Raw genomic sequence first — 26991 nt, 5'->3', positions numbered from 1 at the left:
ATAACTGTCACAGGTATAACCATTTCAGACAGGCTCTATCTAGTACAACACTGCATTCAAGGTACAACATGAACACCATTTTCAGTACAATCAAGGCGGAATGTACATTTCACTACTTTATTACAATAACTAACACAATATTGCAATGATACAGTAATGTCCTGCTTGCTCCTTTCTACAGTCTACAACAATCCCCCGTTTTACCTCTGAACTTTTATGCTCACGTATTTTGAAATTCCCGGCAATAAGAAGATCATTTACGACAAAATTGGCACGTTTTGAGGTAGTCAAAAACGAGTTTTACGACAAATCGGTGCTTTGCGACAATATGAGTCGGCAAGTTCCGGACAGAAAACCGATCTGTGGAGACTCGTCGTCGGAGATTTTTTTTTTTTTTAAGAACAGGCGAAAACTAATGCGCGCGCAGATGTCATCCATAAAATTAAGTCGGTGTGGTCTTAGTTGAAAGTTGACAAACATGGTAGCACATTAGTGTCAACTATACATATAAAATAAAACTAAAAATATTATTTTTTTCACCAAAAGCTCAATTTATCGAGGAGATTAACTTATACGCAGGTTATATATTTCGTGGTGATCTTTCATCTGAGATTATCATGCTGTAAGTTTAGACTCCCCCTTCAAGGCGAGTGAAACTAAAAATTAAGATGATATTTTTTTAATTTTAATATGGATACAGGAAAAGGAAACAAAAAAAGTTTCTTTACAAAACCGCCTAAAAGTAATCAATGACCTGTATCGTTATAACTAGTAGATTTTTCATCATATTTAGAAGCAATATTGTCTAGTCCATCTGCTTTACAGCAACAGATGTGAAGATTATAACACACGTTGCACATATGAAGTTGGATTTTTTTGTCTCAGGCAGCAGTTAAATGTTTAATCAAATACAATAGATTTTATTGACTATTGCTAGAGGGCGCTTTTGGACAGCTAACACAAACGCCCGCTTGTGATAACCTTCGTAACATTTTCATTGACCCTACCACCCACTCTAGTTATATACAGCATGTAAGGACGATGCTGGCACCGATCATTCTGAAACGAATTTTGTGGTTGAAGTGGCCTGGTTGTGTTAGCTAGTCGAAGTTTGATCGCGATGATGGCGTTGTCTAAATGGATTTTGAGAAGTCTTATGGAAAGGTACCGACTTCCATGGATGTGTAGAAATATGTGTGCAAGTGCACCTTTAGTTGGTGTCCAAACACAGCCTCGTCCAAGAGAAATTCAGGAAGACACCGCCAACTCCATCAAAACGGTAATGTATATAGAATTGTTACGTTGATAAAGTAGACAATAAGCTCATTGTGCCAGTTTTCGGACAGGCGTATTTTGAAAAAAATAACATTTAGCCAAGGTCTCTAGAACTACGAAAGTTTTTTGAATATGCTGATATTTTGTGACCGGTGATTTTGTTGAATGTAAAATAACTACCCTCTTCAAGTACTACTGTGAAAAAATTACATCCTAAATGACAGTCATATAAATATATGAACTACTTCCTATGTTAGATTTCACTGACTTTTCTTATGTGGTTTCATTTTATCCCGTTGTTCTATAGAATCCACATACAAACCATTTCTGCCCCCAAAATACTGTAAAACATGTTGAAACAGCGACATGCAATTTTAGCGAATTGTGGTAAAATGACGTAATAGCGAAATATTGATTTAGTGAATCTCTCTTTTCATTGTTGATTTCCAGTTTTCACAATACTTGTCTGTTGCATGCCAAAACAAATGTGCAGTTATCACCTCCATAAAAACAAAGCAAGTGTAATTAGGAAGCACCCCAGATTTTTATGTTCTGGATTACTGTATACAAATCCCCAAGATGAAGTCGACATCTTGAATTAGCAAATCAGTTCTCTCGCTAAAAAGACATGTTCGCAAAAAAGACATGTTTACAGTAGGTCAAACATCCATCTATTAGAAATTTCAGGTAAGCAAATCGAACAGCGATTAAAACTACCAGTACAAATATAGACAAATAAACAAATTTGTGCTGAGCCTGTGTAATTTTAAAACAGCGCTGCATTTTTTCACCCAGTTTTCCACAACATTTTATGCCAACGTTGCAGGCTGTTTATGGCATACTTTGTCAGCAAAGTGACAAATAATTATGTCGACCATGTTTTAACAAAGTAATAAAACTGTCAACTCTGAAAGGAAATCTCAGCAACTCGACTGATCATGCAAGAGTTGAACTGTTGCACAATTTTTGTGTTGCAACAAACTCATCTTTTTTCAGCTAGAAATACCTTAATTACATGGTTTTGGTGATCGGCTCTTTACCTTGAAAAACTGCGTGATCTGCTCTGCTTGGGTCGCCATTTAAAAAAAATACACTCTACTGTTTTTTGAAACAAGCTGATTGGCTGTTTATTTTTGTCGCATCTCCCCTTGTCATTAAAGGGCGCCTATTAAATACACACTAGTTGTTCAAGAGTTAGTTTCAGTTAGTTAGTTTTGGGGACAGCTGACTGGGTACGGCTGACTGGGTATGGCTGACTGGGCATGGCTGACTGGGCACAGCAGACTGGGAACGGTTGACTGGGAACGGCTGACTGGGTATGGCTGACTGGGTACAACTGCCTGGGTATGGCTGACTGGGTATGGCTGACTGGGCATGGCTGACTGGGCACAGCAGACTGGGAATGGCAGACTGGGAACGGTTGACTGGGAACGGCTGACTGTGTACGGCTGACTGGGTACAACTGCCTGGGTACGGCTGACTGGGCACGGCAGACTGGGCACGGCAGACTGGGCACGGCAGACTGGGAACGGCTGACTGGGAACGGCTGACTGGGAACGGCTGACTGGGAACGGCTGACTGGGAACGGCTGACGGGGAACGGCTGACGGGGAACGGCTGACGGGGAACGGCTGACGGGGAACGGCTGACTGGGAACGGCTGACGGGGAACGGCTGACTGGGAACGGCTGACTGGGAACGGCTGACTGGGAACGGCAGACTGGGAACGGCAGACTGGGAACGGCAGACTGGGAACGGCAGACTGGGAACGGCAGACTGGGAACGGCAGACTGGGAACGGCAGACTGGGTATGACTGACTGGGTATGACTGACTGGGTATGACTGACTGGGTATGACTGACTGGGTATGACTGACTAGGGCTGACTTAGTATGGCTGATTTAGGCCTGACTTAGTATGGCTGATTTAGGCCTGACTTGAGACGACTGCCTGGGTATGACTGACTGGGAACGGCTGACTGGGTATGGCTGACTGGGTATGGCTGACTGGGAACGGTTGACTGGGAACGGCTGACTGGGAACGGCTGACTGGGTACAACTGACTGGGTATGGCTGACTGGGCACGGCTGACTGGGAACGGCTGACTGGGCACGGCTGACTGGGAACGGCTGACTGGGAACGGCTGACTGGGAACGGCTGACTGGGAACGGCTGACTGGGAATGACTGACTGGGTATGACTGACTGGGTATGACTGACTAGGGCTGACTTAGTATGGCTGATTTAGGCCTGACTTGGGACGACTGCCTGGGTATGACTGACTGGGTATGACTGACTTGGGCTGACTTAGTATGGCTGATTTAGGCCTGACTTGGGACGACTGCCTGGGTATGACTGACTGGGAACAGCTGACTGGGTATGACTGACTAGGGCTGACTTGGGCTGACTTAGTATGGCTGATTTAGGCCTGACTTGGGATGACTGCCTGGGTATGACTGACTGGGAACGGCTGACTGGGAACGGCTGACTGGGAACAGCTGACTGGGTATGACTAACTAGGGCTGACTTGGGCTGACTTAGTATGGCTGATTTAGGCCTGACTTGGGACGACTGCCTGGGTATGACTGACTGGGAACGGCTGACTGGGTATGACTGACTTGGGCTGACTTAGTATGGCTGACTTGGGCTGACTTAGTATGGCTGATTTAGGCCTGACTTGGGACGACTGCCTGGGTATGACTGACTGGGAACGGCTGACTGGGTATGACTGACTAGGGCTGACTTAGTATGGCTGATTTAGGCTTGACTTGGGACGACTGCCTGGGTATGACTGACTGGGTACAAATGACTGGGTACAAATGACTGGGAACGGCTGACTGGGTATGACTAACTAGGGCTGACTAGGGCTGACTTGGGCTGACTTAGTATGGCTGATTTAGGCCTGACTTGGGACGACTGCCTGGGTATGACTGCCTGGGTATGACTGACTGGGTATGACTGCCTGGGTATGACTGACTGGGTATGACTGACTGGGTACAAATGACTGGGTACAAATGACTTGGGACGACTGCCTGGGTATGACTGACTGGGAACGGCTGACTGGGTATGACTGACTAGGGCTGACTTAGTATGGCTGATTTAGGCCTGACTTGGGACGACTGCCTGGGTATGACTGACTTGGGCTGACTTAGTATGGCTGATTTAGGCCTGACTTGGGACTACTGCCTGGGTATAACTGACTGGGAACGGCTGACTGGGAACGGCTGACTGGGAACGGCTGACTGGGTACAACTGCCTGGGTATGGCTGACTGGGTATGGCTGACTGGGCACGGCAGACTGGGAACGGCTGACTGGGAACGGCTGACTGGGAACGGCTGACGGGGAACGGCTGACGGGGAACGGCTGACGGGGAACGGCTGACGGGGAACGGCTGACTGGGAACGGCTGACGGGGAACGGCTGACTGGGAACGGCTGACGGGGAACGGCTGACTGGGAACGGCTGACTGGGAACGGCTGACTGGGAACGGCAGACTGGGAACGGCAGACTGGGAACGGCAGACTGGGAACGGCAGACTGGGAACGGCAGACTGGGAACGGCAGACTGGGAACGGCAGACTGGGAACGGCAGACTGGGAACGGCAGACTGGGTATGACTGACTGGGTATGACTGACTAGGGCTGACTTAGTATGGCTGATTTAGGCCTGACTTAGTATGGCTGATTTAGGCCTGACTTGAGACGACTGCCTGGGTATGACTGACTGGGAACGGCTGACTGGGTATGGCTGACTGGGTATGGCTGACTGGGAACGGTTGACTGGGAACGGCTGACTGGGAACGGCTGACTGGGAACGGCTGACTGGGAACGGCTGACTGGGAACGGCTGACTGGGTATGACTGACTGGGTATGACTGACTGGGTATGACTGACTGGGTATGACTGACTGGGTATGACTGACTGGGTATGACTGACTAGGGCTGACTTAGTATGGTTGATTTAGGCCTGACTTGGGACGACTGCCTGGGTATGACTGACTGGGAACGGCTGACTGGGTATGACTGACTTGGGCTGACTTAGTATGGCTGATTTAGGCCTGACTTGGGACGACTGCCTGGGTATGACTGACTGGGAACGGCTGACTGGGAACAGCTGACTGGGTATGACTAACTAGGGCTGACTTGGGCTGACTTAGTATGGCTGATTTAGGCCTGACTTGGGACGACTGCCTGGGTATGACTGACTGGGAACGGCTGACTGGGTATGACTGACTTGGGCTGACTTAGTATGGCTGACTTGGGCTGACTTAGTATGGCTGATTTAGGCCTGACTTGGGACGACTGCCTGGGTATGACTGACTGGGAACGGCTGACTGGGTATGACTGACTAGGGCTGACTTAGTATGGCTGATTTAGGCTTGACTTGGGACGACTGCCTGGGTATGACTGACTTGGGCTGACTTAGTATGGCTGATTTAGGCCTGACTTGGGACGACTGCCTGGGTATGACTGACTGGGTACAAATGACTGGGTACAAATGACTGGGAACGGCTGACTGGGTATGACTAACTAGGGCTGACTTGGGCTGACTTAGTATGGCTGATTTAGGCCTGACTTGGGACGACTGCCTGGGTATGACTGACTGGGTATGACTGACTGGGTACAAATGACTGGGTACAAATGACTTGGGACGACTGCCTGGGTATGACTGACTGGGAACGGCTGACTGGGTATGACTGACTAGGGCTGACTTAGTATGGCTGATTTAGGCCTGACTTGGGACGACTGCCTGGGTATGACTGACTTGGGCTGACTTAGTATGGCTGATTTAGGCCTGACTTGGGACGACTGCCTGGGTATAACTGACTGGGAACGGCTGACTGGGTATGACTGACTAGGGCTGACTTAGTATGGCTGATTTAGGCTTGACTTGGGACGACTGCCTGGGTATGACTGACTGGGAACAGCTGACTGGGTATGACTGACTTGGGCTGACTTAGTATGGCTGATTTAGGCTTGACTTGGGACGACTGCCTGGGTATGACTGACTGGGTACAAATGACTGGGAACGGCTGACTGGGAACGGCTGACTGGGAACTGCTGACTGGGAACTGCTGACTGGGAACTGCTGACTGGGAACTGCTGACTGGGTATGACTAACTAGGGCTGACTTGGGCTGACTTAGTATGGCTTATTTAGGCCTGACTTGGGACAACTGCCTGGGTATGACTGACTGGGTATGGCTGACTGGGCACAGCTGACTAGGTTAAGGTGGATGTGGATATGGCTGATCAGGAACAGCTGGCTATGCTGGGTACAGTTTACTGGTTACCGCTTAGTGTGGGTACAGGTCCTTGTTTTTGGACCCTGCTTGCAGCTTAAATTTTCATCATTATTACCATTATTATTGCAGGATACAAGAAAGAAATACTTTGCTGACAAGAATGTGTTACCATTTTCTGAGTTTTTGACAGATACCTTTGGAAGAACACATAATTATCTAAGGATTTCATTGACAGAGAAATGCAATCTGCGATGTAAGTCAATTGTGTTAGGTGTTTTAGTCGTTAGTTAGTATACCTTGGATTGTGTCTATCTATAAACAAGATTATCGGGTATACAGTAGAAGGAATCATAATAGTTATCCCAATGTACCAGATGTGTAGGTCTACCATAGAATGCGTCTCCAATAAGCTTCATTCATACATTTGTTTGTCACTCCTCCCATATCACCATCTCTCATTGTACTACTACTAGTAGTACTACTAGGTAGGTTAGGAGGGTTCTGATCACCATCCTGTATGCTGTGTGCATTCAATTGGTCTTGTAGGGTTGAAAGTTCTCAATGTGGAATAAGCTTGGGTATAAGCCTTCTTGTTTGGGGATGCCTGGCGGTCTAGTGGAAGTCACGCTAGGGCATCCAGCTAGGCAATTTGGTGCTGTGGTTGTTAGTTTAAAACACATGTGGTCCAAATACAGCATTATGTTACCTATGTAATTCTAATGCTATGTGCTATGATTTGTGATTGGTAAATATTGGTCTGTGCATATTCCAATATAGTTTCAATTTATGTTTGCAGGTCAGTACTGTATGCCAACAGATGGTGTAGAATTAACTCCTAAGCAGCGTCTGCTCTCCACGGAAGAGATCGTAAAGATAGCAAAGTTATTCGTCAGTCAGGGTGTTGATAAAATCCGCCTTACTGGTGGAGAGCCACTTGTTCGAAGAGATGCTATTGAGATTGTTCGTAAGTCAAACAATATTTACTTTTTATATGTATGTATTAATTATAGAATGTCTAAATAAATTATTTTGAAATTTACTTTCTATATACTATAAGGTTATTACGAAGATACCTCAAAGTATGCACGAAGACAGTACAGCGGCAGTATCGACCGACACGCAGCGTACTGTTTTTATTATTAGAGGACGCTTACGTGCATAATCATTCCATATTTGGAATTCGCATTTCCAAATATGGTAGTATGAAAATACCCCGTAAAATACCGCAAAATTACGGCACGCTGTAACTTATGGCTTTACGGTGACAGATGTATAATAATGATATTTATCACCTACAAGCTTATTATTTTCGTTCGGCTTGACCTCAGGATGACCATATGTTACTGTTACAAGCCTGGACTGATACATCCATAGATTTTGAGATGCATATGCATGTCTTGATGTTTGTTTGTTTGATGATCTGATTAAAGATGGCCGAGTAATGGCCATTTTAATGTTGATTACTTGCTGCATGTACAGCAGCTTGTTCTATTCATAAAATACTTTAAACTCTTATTTTACAAACTTTATTCACCTAATTGTAAGTGAGAACAAATCATTGAATTTTATAATTTACCTCACATGCTAAAAGTGTTTTACAGTTTGTAACAAAACAATGTCAAATCAAATTAAAAAATCCAAAATTTTTTTTCAATTTAGAGGAGCTTGGACGCTTGAACCTCAGATGTCTTGCCATGACAACCAATGGAATTGTCCTGAAAAGAAAATTGCCAGCATTGAAAGAAGCTGGTCTGAATCTAATTAATATTAGTCTGGACACCCTTGTACCTGCCAAGTTTGAGTTCATTACAAGAAGAAAAGGTAAGTATATTTACTGTGTCCCTCACACACGGTAATTTATACTCAGAATCAAAATATTTAAGGAGTAGGTTTTAATAAGAGTTGTACGTGACCCCTGAATGTCACACATCCTGGTACTTTCCGGGAACAGTCATCAGGGCTTACACTACTAATCTGCCAATGCATAAATTTATTGATAAGTAGGTAAACAAAAATAAACTTGGATAAATGCTACAGTATTACTTGTATACAGGTTGGTCTGAATACATGTAGTGACTTGATGGCCAGCTTTGCTAAAAGTATTTGCGTCACAAAGGAGTCCCTGATTCACTATCAACAAAAGGCAATCTATTGTTATTGAAATTTAATATTAGTTTAAATGCAATCAGGATTACTTTGAGTCTAATCCCCCAGTACATAGTTTTTTTGTTTTAAATCTGCATATTAATAGTTTAATTTGCATATCAACTGATTTTAAGCATTTTCATTTGTTCCTCATGTACCATTTATGAAACTCAAAATTTGTTATGTCATCAGAATTTTCTTCTGCATCATTATTGTCATGCACATTGACTGTTGGGAATGTACAACTTCCATTTGCAACTGAGGTTAGAAATCTGGATGGCACATTTGTAATCTGATTATTTTTCTTTATGTTGTAACGATGTGTAGGCAGATAGATAAAAATAGCTAAAAATGTTTACATCATAATAAAATTAATATGAACATTTCAAAAAATAACAAATTTTAATCAAAAATTGTTCAAAAATTTCATCTTATCATTAAGGTAGAAATGCAGTTTATTTGGCTTCCTTTTTAATTGAGTAATTTGAAGGGGGAACACCTTGTCAATAATGTGTGAAAATTTCGAGGCAAATGGCCAAAGTGTCTAATTAAAAATAAAAAAGGCTAATTTGCATATTTGCGCGTTAAACCGGGAATTACTGCTTTGTCATACTTTGTCATACTTTCTAGACTATTGAAATTGAAAGTTAACGTATAGACATAGACATTTTATGTAAAATCGTTGGACCAGAACAACTGCTCTTGAATATATAAATCAGAAACACGTCATTCATACCAGTGTTTTGATGGGGTCGGTAAAAACACGTGGCAATGCCCAGTAAATATGACGTCATCTCATGAATTATTAAACAGGGGGCGGTCCTAGGAAGATGACCTTTTATCACGATTAAAACATCATGGCTTCTCTTCGCTGTATTTTCAATAAAAATTCTACGAGTATTTCAGAGCCTATGGTTTACCGTGAAGAGTACAAAGTGGGATATTAAATTATTTATCCTCGATGATTTTTATGTAGTATTGAGAACCAACTCCAGGAAGCGAACGCACAATAATGAATAATCGCGTAATCCTAGAATCGAAACGCGAGGCACAGAAGTTTTGTTTATCGTTTCCAATCCCATTTTTCCCACTGCAACATATTTGTTAAAAGAAATATTTGAATTCTGTTCGTTTTTTAAGGAGGCAATTTTTGTTGTTAATGTATCAAGTTACCTCTCTCTGTGATTTATTTTTCATTAATATTATTTGCTTGTTTTCAATTTATTTTAGCGTACCTCTGCAATTTATTTTAGCTTTGTCAGTTGTTTGCTTCATTGAATTAAACGGAGTTCGTCTGGTTGCAAACAAAGCTGTCTCGCACCACCTAGCAAAACTTGCGAATGATCGAAGTACAGGTATCCATTGGACAAAAGATACACGAAAGTTTGTATCTCCCCGGCCCAGTGCAATATATCCGTTAGAATCAAAGCTCACGTGTCCCTTATTTGAGGGACCAGATTCTACCGTAAATTCGGGATGGAATTTAGAAAAAAATAAAATGGGACTTTTAAGGTGTATTTTGGCGTCATTTTCGGACATTTCAATCATTCCTGATGCCTAAAATAGAGTCTAAGTTTTACCGTAGTCATTGACTCCTATTCAAGAGTATGATGTTTTTTGTGACTAGCGTGAATGGGTAAGCTTCGTTTCGACAATGAGCTGTTATCACTGTAAACAATGTTAAATTATTCTTCACATGCTCAGTTTATTTTTTGAGAACAATTATTTAAAAATAAAATCTCTCAGTCAATCAGAAACTCGGATTCACGCCTTCAGGGAAAGTCACGTTTGGACGTTCACATCGATTTTGTTTTTCGTTCGGTGGGCTGATGCCTTCAGTGTAGCTTTTGCCTCTTCCGACATAGAAATCATCTGAATCTTCTTTCTACCTCTCTTTCCTTTCACACCACGCATAATGTAATGATAAAAATTAGGAAAAAACGCCGAGGAAATATAATGTTTGGTTTGTTAGCGAGCGATAACTGAATTGAGAATAATTGCACATGCGCGTGAATTGAATGAACTATGACCCGTACAAGCTCGATTTGCATATTGTCAATCAAAGGTCCTGTTATTTGGTTACTCATGCAAATTAGGCAATTGGACATAAACATTGCCACGTGTGAGTGTTTTTTATTTTTAACCAGAAAATAAACAGCAATTTTAACGGTGTTCCAATAAGAATTCATTGGTCAAATTTTCACAGAATGTTCTTTAGATAAAAATCTATATAAAAAACGAATAAAAATATTTTGGATTGAAATTCACAAATAAACTGCATCTCTACCTTAACTTAAACAACAAATTTGACACACATGTAAATACAAACATTTCAAATATAAGCTATAGGACATATTTGTTACATTGCTGATTTTTATAAATGCTACTTTGGCATTGGGGCACTTTTTAAGAGTCACTTTTTATTTAAATACCTGGAAAAAAATACAATTCTACTTACTAATACTGGTTTCAGAGTTTCAGAGCAAACTGTTAATGTGAGTAAATAAATATGTATACCAGATGCATTAAATTATCAACATTAAGACATAATGGATGCAAGTTGAGGATTATGAAGATGAAACCTACATGTAAAATAAATCTCTTTTTTAAGCGACATGTGGTTAAATATGCATTGACAGCAAGGGTAGTGCAATATTTAACTTCAAGTTTTAATACATGTATCATTATTAGGGTTGCAAGAGTTAAACTAGAAAAGATTTGATTTCCTGTAAATAACAAAAATTAGAAATTAGTCGTTTACAGTATGTCAACAGTAAGTCTCTAATTTGTATGTGATAGTCATGCAGTTTTTGTTTCAGTTTCATTTTTCTTCTAATACTTATTAGCTGCAAATAGCAAGGTCTAATTGTGATTGTTGTGGTATGTTTTGTTATAAGGTTGGCAGAGGGTAATGGAGAGCATAGACGCTGCTATTGATCATGGTTATAAACCTGTCAAAGTCAACTGTGTTGTCATGAGGGGATTCAATGAAGACGAGATTGTAGATTTTGTGGATTTTACAAAAAATAAGGTAATAAACTCAATTGATTATGATTAATGGTAGTTTACAGTACTGGGAGTTTGCAGAGGTACATGTATTCATTGTAAATGCTAACAAGAGCTGATGCATACTGAAAAGCTATTCGCATACTATCATGCAAACCCTTCAACAATTTCCAAGATCCTTGCACTAGGTGGTTGATTGTTGTTGTCCATCAACAATTCTACTTTTGACTACTTCTTGAAAACTACCAGCTCAGTTATCTTGATACTTGTATGGTTTGTAAAAAGAAGATAACAATTGTAATTGCCATAGCAACAACTATGTATACGACCATATCGTATAGAATATTTGTCAACTTCAAGGGATGATTTACCCGGTAGTTTAATGTTATCATGCCTTGATGGAGAATGCATGCAATTTATGGTGGGAATTAATAAGGAATGAAAATTATTGTTTAAATAATGTGATATTAAAATAAAATGGAAATAGGAAGGACTAACAAGCTTCATAACAGTATGCCTTGGCTATTTAAAAAAATACAAAAAAACAAGGGGGTTACATTTCTGTAATTTTTTTTAGAATTTTTGATTTTACAGTTGATACACATTATGGATTTGTTTGTTTTTGTCTGTAAATGTTTTTTGTTCTTTCTTTACCATACAGTACCCTCAGATAGTATTAAAGTTATTATTAATATTAATAATGCTTCAGATAAACTACTTTAAGCTGAGAGAGACAAATATTAGTGAGTCAGTGAAATTTTGCAATATTGAGTTACAGTATTAAATATTGCTATGACAAATTCTTTCATATTATTATTAAAAGATTACTTATAATGGTTTATATTCCTATAATACACTGACAAGTACTTATAAATACTATTTAACACTGATCAAAAATTTGTTTTCCTTCTTTTAGTCAGTTGATGTACGTTTTATTGAGTACATGCCTTTTGATGGCAATAAATGGAACGCACACAAGATGGTTCCTTTCCAAGAGATGGTCAGCACTATAAGACACAAGTACCCAGATTTTGAGAAGGTACCTGATGAAGTTAATAACACATCCAAGGTAATTTGGAGAGATAAAAACTGCCTAGATAACACATTTTATTACAATCATGACATATTTTTGACTCCCGTGTGCGAAGCACAAAAGGGAGTCTTTGCAGTTACCCTGTCTGTATGTCTGTATGTATGTATGTATGTCACTTTTTTTGCTCCACCGTTATCTCAAGAACCACTAATCAAATTTTGGTGAAACTTGGTAAATAGATACTCTGGGATAATGCGCAGAGTTGATTAGGTTTTGGTAAAAATTTATGAATATTAATTACCTAATTTGCATGATAATTAGCTGATTTTTAGCTGTTTCAAGACTGTTCCACTGATATCTGAAGAACCATTAATTGGATTTTGATGAAATTTGGCACATGGATGCTCTGAACTAGTGTGCAGATTTGATTAGTTTTGGGTAAAAATCTATGAATATTAATTACCTAATTTGCATGATAATTAACTGATTTTAAGCTGTTCCACTGATTTTTGAAGAACCACTCATTGGATTTCAATGAAACTTGGCACATGGATGCTCTGAACTAATGCGCAGATTTGATTAGTTTTGGGTAAAAATCTGTTAATATTATTAATTACCTAATTTACATAATGATTAATCAATTTTCGTTTTTTCCACTGATATCTCAAGTACTAATCATAACATTTCAATAAAACTTGGTACATAGGTGTCATATGACACTGCACAGACCTGATAGTTTTTAGGGTAATATCAGTACATATTAAGTACCTAATTTGCATAATTAATTAATTTTCAGCTTTTGATAATTCGAGTAGTAATGATCACGTTTCAATGAAACTTGGTACATAGTTACTTGAGGACTGTGCAGAGACCTAATTAGTTTTTGGGTAAAATATTTGTGCATATTAATTACCTTATTAGCATAATTAGTTAATTTTCAGCTTTTCACCTGATATCTCAAGTACTAATCATCACATTTCAATGAGACTTGCGACATTTTTTCTAGGACTATGCAGAGACCTGATTAATTTTGGGATAAATAATTGTGCCTATTAATTACCTAATTTGCATAATTAGTTAATTTTTTGCTGTTCTATGGCTGTTGCACTGATGTCTAAAAACCACTCATTGGATTTCAATGAAACTTTTAAAGAGTACCCATCACATTTCAATGAACCTCAGACCATGCACCATATTAGTTTTTGGTAAATATTTATGCTTCTTAATCACCTAATTAACATAATTAATTAATACTGATATCTCAAGTATTGATCATCGCATTTGAATAAAACTTGGTACATAAATGCTCTAGGACAATAGACAGTCTGATTAATTTTAGGTTAAAATCTGTTCATATTAATTCTCTAATTAGCATAATAATTAATAATTATTATATAAATATAATTATTTTTTTTTGTTCTAATCACATTTCAATGAAACTTGGTACATTGTGCAGACCTTTAGTTTTACACTTAAATCTGTTCATATTAGTTACCTTGTTTGCATAATTAGTTTTCAGCTATTCCATCAATATCTCAAGTATAAGTAATTTTGAATTAATTTTTAATGTGTCTCCAAAACTCTCAGCACACGGGAGTTCTTTCTAAGCTGTCTTTGATTAAATTCATATTATACACTTTATGAATTATTCACTTTGAAATAAGATTTAGTTTTGGTTCTAAAATGTTTGAGGAAATGATAATGCAATTATGAGCATTTTTTCTCATTTTGTTGTTTTAACCAGAAAGTGATGACCAGCCTCTTTGCCCTATTTTTGTGGCAATTAGATAAAGATATAAGATAAAATATGCTTTATTCCACCCTTTCCAAAATTTGCAATTCTAATTTGCCACTGACGCACAGCCGAGGTCGATGTGTGGCATACAATTGGAGCCGATGGGAAATTATGTTTATTTGGTTGTCTAAAATTATCAAAATAAAATTATAGAAATATACATAAAAAAGGCAAAACTAAAATCAAACTTATTTTACAAACTAGATGACTAAAATAATATACATGATATAATTTGATGTAATACAGGATACCTATAATGACTTATAGTGTAAAAGGCAACACAGTTACATAGAATGTATTATACATGTACTGAGCATTACTTCTTTGGAGTTATTCGTCATAGTAATCATTACCATTTCAATACTATATGCACCTCTGTCTATTCAACCTACATCTGATTTGTCATTTTTTAGTGACGATACTTTCAGCCCTCTAATTAAAGTGAATATTTTTGTCATTTTTGGTAAAATTTTTATTTTATTGACCTGTTTTGGAAAATTACCAGCCCAATTGCAAAGAGTGCGTAAGCTACTTACCGATACTTCTTTCTACAAATATAACAACAGAGCTATAATTTTGTTTCTCGGTCACTTTTGTTGTAAAAATGTGTCTTCTAATTAAGTTTAAAAATTTTACTAGCACTTTTAATGTTCAATTTTTTAAAGTTTTAAATTCAAATATTTATATCAAGCTGTCTGTTTTGCTAATTTTATTATCATAATTTTCTTCATAATTCAAACCATTCTCAAATATTAGCCAGTGAGTATTGTATTACACTACAAGTTTGTTCATTTCATGATTTTGGGTTCACCACTGAGGAAATGAATGAAAATGTTATGTGTAACAAAATGTCACACTTTCAAAAGTTACCAAAAAGGAAAAGGTTATTTTTGTATGTATTACTCATGGTAAATTTTAACAGTGGGAAGCCTAGATATGAAATGCAAAATAAGATTCTGTTTAGAGCTGCGAGTTTACATGTATATATTGTTTTGTGATATGGTTATTTTAGGATACGACTAAATTCTGTTTACATGAGATGTGTCTTTATTCATGTGAATTAATACTTTCTATTCTGGGCCGACACCTGTTTATTCATGTTAGGTGAAGCATGGGTGAAGGTATTCAGTCCAGTCGGGACAATGTTTTACTGTTTAAATAATTTATAATTCTGACAATTTATATTGTATTGATAGTCTGTGAAGAATAAATAACAATTAACAATGGTGTGCAATTTAAAATGACTGTATTAAACACACTTTATTTTACAATGTATGTGCTCAAAGTTTTATAATATTAAGGGTATGCATCTAGTCAGATATGTGATGAATGCATACTCAATGCATTTTGCTAGTCAGTCTTTTGAAAGAAAAGATTTTGTTCTTTTTTTCTTGAGTCTCTGTCTACAGAGTATGTTTTTGGCCAAACCTTGCTAATTTCTGTTTATGTAATAGAACCTTCCCAAATGTTCATTGTGTTCAATGATTGGTCAGACCAACTTTGATTAAGATGTGCACGGAATTCATATGACATAAAATCTTTGTGTATTTCCATACCCTTACATGGATACTTATGTTGCATATCCTTATCTTATATATCACATATCACGATTCATCGATATCAAAATTGCATATCCTTATCTTATTAATTCTTGATATATCACATATCACCATACATAGATATCAAAGTTACATATCCTTATCTTATAAATCCTTGATATATCACATATCACCATACATGGATATAAAAGTTGCATATCCATATCTTATAAATCCTTGATATATCACATATCACCATTCATAGATATCAAAGTTGCATACCCATATCTTATAGATCCTTGATATATCACATATCATCATTTATAGATATCAAAGTTGCATATCCTTATCTTATAAATCCTTGACATATCGCATATCACCATACATAGATATCAAAGTTACATACCAATATCTTATAAATCCTCGTTATATCACATATCACCATTCATGGATATCAAAGTTACATATCCTTATCTTATAGATCCTTGATATATCACATATCACCATACATAGATATCAAAGTTACATATCCTTATCTTATAAATCCTTGATATATCGCATATCACCATACATAGATATCAAAGTTACATACCAATATCTTATAAATCCTCGTTATATCACATATCACCATTCATGGATATCAAAGTTACATATCCTTATCTTATAGATCCTTGATATATCACATATCACCATACATAGATATCAAAGTTGCATATCCTTATCTTATAAATCCTTGATATATCACATATCACCATACATAGATATCAAAGTTACATATCCTTATCTTATAAATCCTTGATATATCATATATCACCATTCATAGATATCAAAGTTACATATCCTTATCTTATAAATCCTTGATATATCACATATCACCATTCATAGATATCAAAGTTACATATCCTTATCTTATAAATCCTTGATATATCACATATCACCATACATAGATATCAAAGTTGCACATCCATATCTTATAAATCCTTGATATATCACATATCACCATTCATAGATATCAAAGTTACATATCCTTATCTTATAAATCCTTGATATATCACATATCACCATTCATAGATATCAAAGTTACATATCCATGTCTTATAAATCCTTGATATATCACATATCACCATACATGGATATCAAAGTTACATATCCTTATCTTATAAATCCTTGATATATCACATATCACCATTCATGGATATCAAAGTTACATATCCTTATCTTATAAATCCTTGATATATCAAATATCACCATTCATAGATATCAAAGTTACATATCCATGTCTTATAAATCCTTGATATATCACATATCACCATTCATAGATATCAAAGTTACATATCCATGTCTTATAAATCCTTGATATATCACATATCACCATACATAGATATCAAAGTTACATATCCATGTCTTATAAATCCTTGATATATTACATATCACCATTCATGGATATCAAAGTTACATATCCTTATCTTATAAATCCTTGATATATCACATATCACCATTCATAGATATCAAAGTTACATATCCTTATCTTATAAATCCTTGATATATCACATATCACCATACATGGATATCAAAGTTACATACCCTTATTTTATAAATCCTTGATATATAACATATCACCATTCATAGATATCAAAGTTACATATCCTTATCTTATAAATCCTTGATATATCACATATCACCATTCATAGATATCAAAGTTACATATCCATGTCTTATAAATCCTTGATATATCACATATCACCATACATGGATATCAAAGTTACATATCCTTATCTTATAAATCCTTGATATATCACATATCACCATTCATAGATATCAAAGTTACATATCCATGTCTTATAAATACTTGATATATCACATATCACCATTCATAGATATCAAAGTTACATATCCATGTCTTATAAATCCTTGATATATCACATATCACCATACATGGATATCAAAGTTACATATCCTTATCTTATAAATCCTTGATATATCACATATCACCATTCATAGATATCAAAGTTACATATCCTTATCTTATAAATCCTTGATATATCACATATCACCATTCATAGATATCAAAGTTACATATCCATGTCTTATAAATCCTTGATATATCACATATCACCATTCATAGATATCAAAGTTACATACCCATATCTTATAAATCCTTGATATATCACATATCACCATTCATAGATATAAAAGTTACATATCCTTATCTTATAAATCCTTGATATATCACATATCACCATTCATAGATATCAAAGTTACATATCCATATCTTATAAATCTTTGATATATCACATATCACCATACATGGATATCAAAGTTACATATCCATGTCTTATAAATCCTTGATATATCACATATCACCATACATGGATATCAAAGTTACATATTCATATCTTATAGATCCTTGATATATCACATATCACCATTCATAGATATCAAAGTTACATATCCATGTCTTATAAATCCTTGATATATCACATATCACCATACATGGATATCAAAGTTACATATCCATATCTTATAGATCCTTGATATATCACATATCACCATTCATAGATATCAAAATTGTGTACATGTATCTTATAAATCGCAGGCATATAAAGTACCTGGATTTCTTGGTCAAGTTGGTTTCATAACTTCTATGAGTAACATATTCTGTGGTTCATGCAATCGTGTCAGAATGACAGCTGATGGAAATTTGAAGGTTAGTTTGATTTTATCATTTAATCCTGTACATTCATTTGTAATTTCAACAGTCCCATGTCGGGCATTACAACTTATTGTGACCAGTGACAAATATACCCAACTTTAAAAGAACCCTGAAAACACCCTGTAACTTTACTCACCCACAATCTCAACATGTTATGGTGTATATATTGGTCAGGAAATAATACCTCACAGATTTGCAAAATGGGATTGTAACTTTTATTCAATGTTTTAAGAATGATACATTTGTTTGACTACCAAATATGCATTGCCGCAATATACTTGTATTGTTCTGTGTGCAATTGTGTTGTCGTAGTTCCCAGTATCCTGACTTTATCTATTATAAACAAGTAAAAGTCTGTATTAAGTCACCATTGTTAGTGTCTGCTGAAGTGTAATCGTGAATACAAAGTTGCTGAATGGACAATTACGTCTTTCAAAATACTGTTCATCCTTTCATCCACCCTCTGGTGAGGTTCTTTCAACCCAAGTTATTATTCTGCAAGGGTGAGCATATTTTAGGTTAATCATTGTTTGTTCCTGTCGCACTTTATTGTGGTGCTGGTGAAAATCGACTGATTTAGTCTTACTTGACTGCATGTGTTTTGTTTGTAGTAAATGGTTTTTATGTGATTTTAGACAACTGTATAACCTAGCTTTGTGTATTACCGTACAACTTAATTTTTCATACAATTACTGTTTCTTCATGATTGATTGTAAACTTTGTTGGGTGTTAAGGTAGCGAGACTATTATTTGTGTTGAAAATTACAATTTTCACATTTATTTATTAATTGATGAAATGCACTATAAACTTTCATATGATAAAGTCAATATAACATAGAATGTTATGTAAGTTGGTTAAAATGTAGATTTTCTGAAGGGAAGCAAGGCAGCTTTAGTAGTGTTTTCTAAAATCAACAACACAGGTTTAATTTGTGTGCCTATAAGTTTCAAAGATTAACTCAAGACAAAGCAATGTTAGGATGTGTTATCAGTAGCTATCTGACACACAATTAGTGTTTCCAAACATTTGAGTGGTTTGTCTCCTGCCCATATATGTTTCACAGATTAGTCATTTGCATAAGAATGTTTCAGACACAAGATCACACAGCCACTGAAAAAAATCATTGATTTTGGTGTTTTCATCTGCCGATTTTATCCCATTCCTTTATTTTTTTGGTTTCCAATAGCCTTACACATTTGGGTGTCCCTACACATGTTAAAACAGACCTTGATGAGAAAACAAATCGCTTGTGCAGATAACAAGCTTGAAAATCTTTGCTGTTACTTCATCAACGTTTTCTATGAGTTTATGTTTTTCAAATTACAAGGTCTTTAACAAAAAATAACGTATACTTATTGTCGTTGGATTAACACCAACTTTTCACAGCTTTAAGGTGACAATGAGAGGATCTTGAATGTGTCCAGAGAAACTATTTCATGGATTATTTACCAATTTGTTGTAGTTTGAGTTGGGGGCAATGCGACTAAAACAGAAATTAAAATTCAGGACACTACTTTTCGAAACGTGTTGCTTGAATAAAACTGATCAGACACATTCAATTTACCAGACTAATGAACAACTAGGAAAAGTGAAAAAAAAATTATTATCACCAGCATAAATGCGTAATTATTTTTTTTACAAAAAAAACTAATTTTTCACTTTTGATTAAGTAACACACCGTAAAATGCAGATACGGGCATGGCAAACACACCTTTGAAAAGCTTGAAGTCTGGCGATTCCAAAAATATATACTTTCCTGGGTCTATTTGTAGTCATTTAGTCACAATTAGAAGATGAAAACAAGTATGCAAATAATAGTCTCGCTACCTAAAGTTCTACTACAAACTGTTAATATGCTTTAAAAGATGATGACCTACTTTATCAGTAGATTTATATCAAAAGGAGCATGTACATGTAGAAATTGTGTCTGAACCCATGTGCTTTGATTTATGATTGAGTGAGTCAGTAACAAATACAAGTGGAGATTTGTTCGTAGGCAGAATAGCTTGAAATTTTGGATGAATATATAAGTTAATAGCACTAGTATTGTAGTAATAGATTTTCAAGGCATATATCTATAATATGAAACAGTTTCATATGATAAAAAGGTCAACAAGCTGCTCTCTGATTGGTCTGACTATTATCGGTATGTTTCAGTGTCAGGTAACCAATCAGGTACAATCTTGAACCTTTGCATTGACTCTGAATTTGTTTTTAATATGGTCAATACTTTGTAAATATCATAAAGACTATTATATAGCAAGACAAAATGATTAAAACTGGAATGAACCAGTGGAATATTATTCATTTGCATAAACACAAAATGTTCTATTCATGGTTATTAATACATATCATATGACAGTGAATGTATTTGCATCTTCATTTATTGTATGCGTGACGACCACCACCCTTTAAGTCATAATTAAAACCTAGTGAGTAAAAAATATCTAACCATTTGCTTACCTGCACTGTTGATGAATGCTAGTGAGATATATTGTTGCACTAAAACAAGCTCATCACATTTTTGTCCCAAACGTTGATCCACGTGTTTAATGACTGCCATCAACAAGTTGCAATATGTTGATTGAAATAATTACATACATATATGATTATCTAATTAATATCCATTTTGTTTGCAGGTATGTCTATTCGGGAATACTGAAGTGTCGTTGCGAGATGCCATGAGGTCTGGTATGTCTGATGATGAGTTACTACAACTTGTTGGTGGTGCAGTAGGAAGAAAGAAGAAACAACATGCAGGTATACATGTAAACAATTTCACCATCAAAGACATTATTTTTGCTATACCGTATTTGCTCTATTAGAAGCGCATGCACTAATTGTTGTCTTAGAGATTCCTTAGAACTTGTGGTTTGCAAAATTATGAACTTTACTAAACTTCTGTTTTGAAAAAATATGCCAGATTGATTTGATGTATGTAGGTACCTCAGATTTAATTTGTTAGGGATATCTTCAGTCAAACTTCTTTTAGATTGTAGATAAGATTAAATCGCAGGGTATTCATCGCAAACAGCAGTGCTTATATTGGCTGACAGGCTGCTTGTTTTAAACCGGTGTTCTGTGTGTATAAAAGGATTTCAGGATGCAAATAACCTTGCATGATGATGTATGTACATCTGGTCCTAGTGCCCTGCAAGATCAATGTTTGTGAAGACTAGAATGTACTAGAAGTTTCTTATTAATCAGTTACATAGCATATGATTTTGACATTTGTTATTTGGTTAAGCAAGATTTAAATATAATTTTCATCTAAAAGTTGACAAGAAAGCACTTCTTCAATATGACTCTCAAATATAAGTTCAGTCAAATCAAAGTATTACTCTGAAATATTACTGACAATTATAGCTATAATCACTTGACAAGATCTCACTCAACAAATGCTGAATATTGTTTGTGTTTTAAAGAAATCACTGCATTCATGTTTATTAGAACCCACTCGTTATATGCCGAAATCACGTTCTCACACTCTGCACATGTGTTAAATGCTGTTATACAATTATTTTAAATCATTGTGCTCATGCAGAGTTTGGATTTTTTTTAAATGCTGATTCCATCCCAACCGTGTTACAACATGTTCAATAACAGTCAAAACACTAGCTTGTGTCAAGATCTCTAATTTAAGAACACCAATACACCTGTTTGGAGCAGACATTGGTGTTTAATTGTATGTTAGCAGATGAGATTAACATCTCTGGTTACATCTGTAACATGAAGTTACATTAGGCACTGGAATTCTTTCCATATTTTAAAAGCTAACACACCACTCTCATACCATTTTGACTGAAATTTGCCATCTCAATTCTTTAAAGGCATGTTTAATATCTCCAAGATGAAGAATCGACCTATGATACTTATTGGTGGCTGAAATCTCTTCACTTTCGACTGAAGTATGTATTGCTAAGATTTGGTACATTTTAGATTTATGTTGATTACAGCTGAAGTTACATTCTCTATTGACTTGTTAACTTCTTCATGAAAAGTACCAACCTGATTAATAATGTATTTAATATTTGTTCATTTCCTGGCAATTTCTGTTTTTATAATTTTGACTTTAATGCAACCTATCCCATAGTAAATACCGTGATATGTGCATAGCTTGAACCACTGAAATGTTCAGCATGTTTGCAAGTAAAACTCTATTTAGCATCTCATTTCATTGTTTGGTCTCTTTGGTAATCAGGCAGATAGCAAAACTAACTGTAATCTGGGCATGCCATGTACATGGTTCGTATCTTAGACGTACATGATTTTCTGTTTTTTGCTCATCTCTACTAATTAAAGCAAGAGAGGCGTCACCTGCGCATGGTCCGATGGCCATAGCGTGTCATTGTTTACAAACAAGCATTTACCCATGAGCCTTTGCATTGTTATCGCCACTTGGGACTCAATTCCCACGTGTACGCAGGTGACTACCCTCTCGCTTTAAGATAAAAAAGTAAATTATAATTTTCATTTTGGAAAGTATTTAATATTTGAGTTTGAATTATGTGTGTAACTTTTTGTCTTCCATACACCTATTTTGGAGATGCCCTTCCTTTATAGCAAATACGGTATTTATTATTTATCATTCTTTGTTTAGTATCACAATTAGAAATACCACCAACTTTCAATCACTTGGATTATTGCAAAAATTGACATGTTGTGATATCATATTACAGTTGCTAAAAAGGATATATCCTTGGCTTTTTTCTTTTTTAGGTAATAATTTAGTGTATGATTTGAAAATCAACAATGAAAGACATTTAAGAATTCATGGACCTAATACAATCTTGACTGGACTTGCTATTAATGCCAGAAATATGACTCTAACTGGGTATCCAAGGCTCTATAGCACCAAGGATGCGAAACCTTCACTAACTCATATTGATGAGGCTGGTAAAGCCAAAATGGTGGATGTAGGCAACAAAGCGATCACTAACAGAACTGCTGTTGCTGTTGGACAAGTTTTTCTTGGAGCTGAAGCATTCAAACTCGTCAGTGAAAATAAAATGAAAAAAGGGGACGTACTGAGCACTGCTCAAATCGCTGGCATCATGGCTGCTAAAAATACATCCAATTTGATACCTTTGTGTCATAACATAAACATTAATAAGGTAGTTGTTGAGTTAGAGTTAGATACAAATGAACACAGGGTTAATATCAAAGCTACTGTAAGTAATTCAGGGAAAACTGGTGTAGAAATGGAAGCGTTAACTGCTGTTTCCATTGCAGCTCTTACAGTATATGATATGTGCAAAGCGGTCACACATAAAATGCTAATTTCAGATATCAAATTACTCAGTAAAACAGGTGGACAAAGAGGAGACTATCATCACACCTGAATCTACATTGTTTTTAGTTATATATGAACTAACCAATAATTTAATTTTGAATTTTACTATCATTTGCAGTGTCTCATTATTCATTCAAAGTGGTAGTTTATTTTACATTTTATGGGAGTAATGTCAGTTTTATTTTATATATTATAATTTATATTTTTAAATGAATTTTAGATATGTGCAACCGCATGCATTTACATAAATGTGAGGTGGGACTGCTAAAAATGAGATATATTTAAATAAATTAATGCATTTTTTAGTTTATTTGCACTTCTTCTGAATATACATTTCCAAAATAACAAAATTCAGTATTACCATGTTTATCCAGCTGACCTGGAATATATAAACGCAGGCAGAGTCAGTTTGCATACAAATACTCTTCAAATTTCATCACCTCACAGAGTGCAAAATAAACATGGTGCTGCATCGTGTAAATGTATTTACAGAATTGTATTTAAGTTTAAATTTCTCTGTTATGAATCAACATAATCTTTATTAGAATATTCATGTATAGATATCATGGTGACCTGACAATATGTGGTATGCTTGTCTGAGATCTGTAGAAAAAATGTTCACCAAGCAGCCAGCTTAACACAATTATCCATTATATAAGTAAAATAGTGTGACATTACCAAAAGTAACTTCGTTACATATACATTGTTTATTAATAAAAACCCAGAAAGTACCTGGCATAGGTAGAAGATGACTGGCAGAGGTAGAAGATGACTGGCAGAGGTAGAAGATGCCTGGTGGAGGTAGAAGATGACTGGCAGAAGTAGAAGATGCCTGGCGGATGTAGGAGATGCCTGGCGGATGTAGGAGATGCCTGGTAGAGATTGATAATGCCTGGTGGAGGTAGAAGATGACTGGCAGAAGTAGAAGATGCCTGGCGGAGGTAGAAGGTGCCTGGCAGATGTTGAAGATGCCAGGCGGATGTAGAAGATGCCTGATGGAGGTAGAAGATGCCTGATAGAGGTAGAAGATGACTGGTGAAGGTAAAAGATGACTGGTGAAGGTAGAAAATGCCTGGCGGAGGTAGAAGATGCCTGGCGGAGGTAGAAGATGCCTGGCGAAGGTAGAAGATGCCTGGCGGGGGTAGAAGGTGCCTGACGGGGGTAGAAGGTGCTTGGCAGATGTTGAAGATGCCAGGCGGATGTAGAAGATGCCTGATGGAGGTAGAAGATGCCTGATGGAGGTAGAAGATGACTGGTGTTGGTAGAAGATGACTGGTGTTGGTAGAAGATGACTGGTGGAGGTTGAAGATGCCTGGCGGATGTAGGAGATACCTGGTAGAGATAGATAATGCCTGGTGGAGGTAGAAGATGCCTGGCAGAGGTGGAAGATGCCTGGCAGAGGTGGAAGATGCCTGGCAGAGGTGGAAGATGCCTGGCGGAGGTAGAAGATGCCTGGCGGAGGTAGAAGGTGCCTGGCAGATGTCGAAGATGCCAGGCGGATGTCGAAGATGCCTGATGGAGGTATAAGATGCTTGATGGAGGTAGAAGATGACTGGTGAAGGTAGAAGATTACTGGCAGAGGTAGAAGACCTGTTTTTTGACAAAGTATGTAATGGCATGCACATGCAAAAATGTTATCATTCAATCAAAGATTGCTGATTTTTTTAGGTATTTTGGCATATCGGACATGATCAAAGCATCCAATCGTATCAGATTATTGACCAATTGCAGCTTTTTTAGTCATTAAAAATGTTGAAAAATCTGTTTCATTGCTTTCCCATTTCTTTCTTTATATAATATCCATTTTTTTTTCAAATTTAGTATGCTGGTTGATCATGCTGAGTTTCTGATGTACATTCTGTTCTTTCCATATTCTGAATAAAAGCAACTGACTTCTTCATCAAATTTTTTTTCGGACAAACATTGATCAATTTTCTTCAGATTTGATATGATTATTAGTGGCAATTTTATTTATATGGTTTTGCCCTTTGTTTATATGTTTCAGACATGTCTAGACGAGCACTTCAACCTTTGTAATTTTTCATCATGATATGCACATGCAGTCAGTTTGTCATCCTGTCAAAGATTCCTGCTGGCACCATTACGATTAACTCTCATATATGCAAAGCACACATTGTGGAGGTTGAGTTATACCAATGTATGTACATCTGTATCTAACTAATACTAACAAAAAAAAATATCAATCAACATCACTCTAGACTGAAAAAATATTTCCTTTGAAATGCTTTTATTAGCTTTGGATTTTTTGAATTGTTAGCAATTATCACATGGCAGCACAGCACTACAATTAGGTATTCTGTCATGTCTGTAACTCGATCTCGATTGTGCCATGTAAGGCTTTGCATATTATCCCAGTATATTTTAAACATCACTGTGAATCATAGAAAATATACTCAAATGTTTATGGCATCACACCATTTGCAACCACTTGTTAGATATTTAAATTGGACAATATCAAGTGGGTCATACTACCTGCAATTTGACCGCTGGAATAAATAATAATGGTATCACCCACCAGGTGAACCTCCAGGGATTATTGGTAATTGAAAAATTGTCAGTTTTCTCACTTGAACAATTAATATAGCTGTTAGGATGCTGCGCTTGTCAGCTCATCAACCCATTCAGTGACAAAATCTGTAGGAAGTTCCTTGACTAAGATGGCTGACACACCTGATTCGACAGGAGAAAACAAAAGTTCCAACAAAATAGCCGACGATGCCAGTCAATAATGTCTGTGTAATGATGATCTACATCCTGTGTGTCATTCCTGCGGTTGTGAGTGTTTTCCCAAATTCTGATGCATAAAGAGTCATCATGTTGTCTGAGAAGGAAAAACTCAACCAACCACAGTGGCTTTGTTTATCGTCTGTTTATGTAGAAGGTGTGTATATAACCTCAGCATTATCGGTTATCAGGTGATTAAACATATGTTGATTT

General features: G+C 36.6%; 1 protein-coding gene across 2 annotated transcripts; it reads left to right on the top strand.

Annotated features, from left to right (window-relative positions):
* Window positions 1-1002: 1002 nt before the first annotated feature.
* LOC100370035 (molybdenum cofactor biosynthesis protein 1-like) lies at window positions 1003-25938 on the top strand. 2 transcript variants are annotated; one of them, XM_078005734.2, is made up of 10 exons: window positions 1003-1279; window positions 6639-6762; window positions 7306-7473; window positions 8169-8330; window positions 11552-11685; window positions 12577-12729; window positions 18623-18733; window positions 21380-21500; window positions 22571-22618; window positions 23460-25938. In XM_078005734.2, the coding sequence occupies exons 1-10, from the start codon at window positions 1121-1123 to the stop codon at window positions 24080-24082; spliced, it is 1803 nt and encodes a 600-aa protein (XP_077861860.1). In that variant the 5' UTR covers window positions 1003-1120; the 3' UTR covers window positions 24083-25938. The 2 variants fall into 2 exon arrangements, with proteins under 2 accessions (XP_077861860.1, XP_085364322.1); XM_085508196.1 differs by having other exon boundaries at window positions 22571-22648; window positions 23460-23600.
* Window positions 25939-26991: the final 1053 nt, after the last annotated feature.

This window comes from Saccoglossus kowalevskii, chromosome 2 (assembly GCF_978046115.1).
Source record: "Saccoglossus kowalevskii chromosome 2, keSacKowa6.1, whole genome shotgun sequence".
In the NCBI taxonomy this organism is placed as follows: domain Eukaryota; kingdom Metazoa; phylum Hemichordata; class Enteropneusta; family Harrimaniidae; genus Saccoglossus; species Saccoglossus kowalevskii.
The sequence above is the reverse complement of the archived record's forward strand: the minus strand, read 5'-3'. Positions and strand labels throughout refer to the sequence as shown.